The following is a 3,396-nucleotide window of genomic DNA, read 5'->3' on the forward strand; positions in this document are numbered from 1 at the left end:
GTGGCAAAACATTTATATAAAAATCTGACTTTTTTAAAAAAAAAAAATCCAGCCCATTTCTTCTCTCTCCAGAGCATCTCGACATAACCTCTCCCTAACCCATTTCTTCTCTCTCCAGAGCATCTCGACATAACCCTAGCCGCAGCAGCTCCGTCGAATTTAACATTAATTATCAAAGCTCTATCGTTAATCCATTACTGGTATGTCTATTTCCTTTATTCTATTTTATCAACTCCATTTCCATTAAAAGTGTATGGTGTTTGAAGTGTCCATGGAGATGATATTATAAATCTGCCCCCCAACGTGTGTGGTGTATTTTTTTTCTTTATTTCTTTATTTTTTTTCTCTGCTTCTTTGGTTTGAGGGTTGGAGAAATAAGGTCTATTTTCTTACTTCTTGAATTTAACATTGATTGATATTTATAAGTAAATGCTGTTGCAAGTGCCTTCTTCGAACGAGAGGTTACCTTTGGATTTTTAATTGAATGTTTAAGTTGCTGCTACTTCAATTGCAATGTTTAAGTAAGTTGCTTCTTCAATTACTACTCTAGTGCTGATTTGTCTTTTGATTAATCCAAGTAATGGAAGAAGCATTGGATAATTACAATTTTGAAGAGGAAGTATTGTATGCTGATGTTGATGGGGGTAACAATGATCATACAGGGCCTGACAATAATGAGGTAGGTTATAGTTAAGATTTTGGTTGTAATGGATAGTTGGTTATTACATCATATATGATTGTTAAGACTAACCATGATGAATTCTATTCATAGGTACTTATGGAAGATCCAAACATTGTGAGTGAAGAAGGTATAATTGTTGGTAAGAAATTTTCATCGCCAGAGGAAGCTTATGCATCATATAATAGTTATGCATTGGTCACTGGGTTTGGTATTAGAAAGCAACACTTCACTAGGTCTAGAACCACGGGTGATATTACAAGATATCGTTATGCTTGTAATAAAGCAGGGAATAGTAAGGACCCTACACCTAGTATAAGAGCGCAAGGAAAGCAAGTAAGAGGTTCAAAAGTGAATTGCAAAGCCTTGATGGAGATTTCTACAATACCAGGTGGGGGTTGGGCCATTACAAGATTTGATGACACTCATTCTCATGAGTTAACATCTCCCTCGAAAACAAGGAAACATAGGTCTCACAAAATCATTCATCGGTCAAAAGCTTGCAAGTCGCTAGTTGAAGAGCTTGACCAAAATGGTTTACGACCAACTCAAATAAAGAAAGTTGTGTCCGTAATTTCAGGGGTTGATGATGAAATAATATCGTCTAAGCAAGTTTCTAACATGTTAGGCATAGAGCGTAAAAGGCATTTGGGAATGGAATGTTATGGGATCATACAACATTTTAAGAAAAAAGCTGAAGTTGATGATACACATTTCTTCGCTATGGACTTGCACTCGGATGGAAGTCTAAGGAATGTTTTTTGGGCTGATGGAAGATCTAGGGCGTCATATTACACTTTTGGAGACGTTTTAGTTTTTGATGTTACATATCGTACGAATAAGTTTAAAATGCCATTCGCACCATTCGTTGGTGTGAATCATCACTATCAATCAATATTGTTTGGTGGGGCATTGTTAGAAGATGAGAAGGAGGAGACCTTTGTATGGTTATTCACACAGTTTTTGCGGTGTATGTTTAATAAGGTTCCCATTTCAATTATCACAGATCAAGATGGTGCTATTTGCAATGCAGTGAAACGTGTATTTCCTAACACTTGTCACCGTTTTTGTTCTTGGCATATTAGGAAGCATATGGTCGAACATCTTCAATCTGAGACCTTGCGGTTTCCTAATTTCAATAGTGATTTGAAGGAGGTTCTAAAGAGTAGAACAATAAATGATTTTGAGCGGAGGTGGGCAACTCTTTATGATAGGTATGAAATAAGTGCAGGGAGTCGGAGTTGGTTGGATAGGATGTACCATTTGCGTCAACATTGGGCCAAAGCTTTCTTGAAGGATGTTTTTTTTGCAGGGATGACAACAAGTGGTAGATGTGAGAGCATTCATAGTTTTTTTGATGGCTTTGTTAATTCTAATACGACGTTGGATAAATTTGTGCTTCAGTATGATAGTGCAATTTCAAGTCGTCGTCAGGCAGAAGAGGATGCTGATTTCAAGACTTCAAACACGGTGCCTTCCAGTAATGATACGCACCCATTTGTTGTCAAAGCAGGTAAATTTTACACTGCTATAATGAATGGGAAATTTTTAAGGGAGTGGCATCTTGCAGCTAATGCATGTACTCATGAAACATTGGAAAAGAGTGGAGTAACTACAAGTTATCAGGTTGGTGCATTTAGTGTGCCAATGGAGCATTGGCATCGGGTAGACTTCAATGTGGTTGAACCAAGTATCTCAACATGTACTTGTGCACGAATGGAGACATTTGGCATCCCGTGCAGGCATATTTTGTATATTTTCAAGAAGAAGAAGGTTGTTGACTTACCGGATTCTTTAATACGCAAGAGATGGACAATCAATGCAAGATATAAATCATCTCATGCTGATAACAGGAGCACCAGAGATGTATCTGTACGATATTTAAATGTTTCTGCGAAGTGGTTGAATGTGATGAGGCGAGCAAAACGACATGATGATGTTATGGGTCAGGTAGAAAAATTCTTTGATGGTATTTTGTTACAGCTTGATGAAAAGGATTCGTTGCAAACATATGATGTGTCTCAAGCAGATGGTGAATCGGTCTTCTCAGGTATTCTATCTTACTCATTTTCCAATATGTACGACCAAGTAATAGTTTTGCCACGTTTGTTTCAATGTTTTTGTAGGAAATGCACATCCTCAAATTTCTTTTAACACTCAAAGCGGCGAAAATATTACAATTCGTGATCCTGCTCAGCCGGTTAAGACCAAGGGTAGACCTCACATTGCAACAAGAATGAAGAGTGGTATTGAAATTTCCAAAAAGGTTGCTAAACGGCGTCAATGTTCACGTTGTGGTGAGAAAGGTCATTATCGGACTAGGTGTCACATGTTAAACACGGACCAAGATTCAAATAATGCCACTTCATTGGGTGAGTTACTTGCAAATATATTTTTTTCCGAGTTTTTAGCATTCATTTTTTACACCTTCATTTTACTTGTAGGTACACCCTAATTTAAACGGCGTGACGGCGTGGACGTTGAAGCATTTGCTGATATGCCTATCTGAGCTACCTAAGATTTTGCCAAATTGTTCACTTGCTGATATGCATGGACCAAGATTCACTTGCTGATATGCGTGGACCAAGATTTTTTGTATCATGACTTTTATTTGGAATTTGTAGTTCAATTAATGGAACCGAGCTCTTTCTTCTATTAATAAAAGTTTTGAACAAGCGAAGTACATTATTGCCGATATGCCTCGAAAGATTAATGGA

The 3,396-nt window shown here is 37.4% G+C and overlaps 1 protein-coding gene across 1 annotated transcript; it reads left to right on the top strand.

Annotated features, from left to right (window-relative positions):
- The first annotated feature begins 580 nt into the window (after positions 1–580).
- Positions 581–2,833, top strand: LOC141830518 (protein FAR1-RELATED SEQUENCE 5-like). Its single transcript, XM_074717936.1, has 2 exons — positions 581–679; positions 773–2,833. The coding sequence occupies exons 1-2, from the start codon at positions 581–583 to the stop codon at positions 2,831–2,833; spliced, it is 2,160 nt and encodes a 719-aa protein (XP_074574037.1).
- The last annotated feature ends 563 nt before the right edge of the window (positions 2,834–3,396 follow it).

This window comes from Curcuma longa, chromosome 6, assembly GCF_044706935.1.
Source record: "Curcuma longa cultivar G26 ecotype Majalengka, Jawa Barat chromosome 6, ITB_CL_G26_1.1, whole genome shotgun sequence".
NCBI lineage: Eukaryota > Viridiplantae > Streptophyta > Magnoliopsida > Zingiberales > Zingiberaceae > Curcuma > Curcuma longa.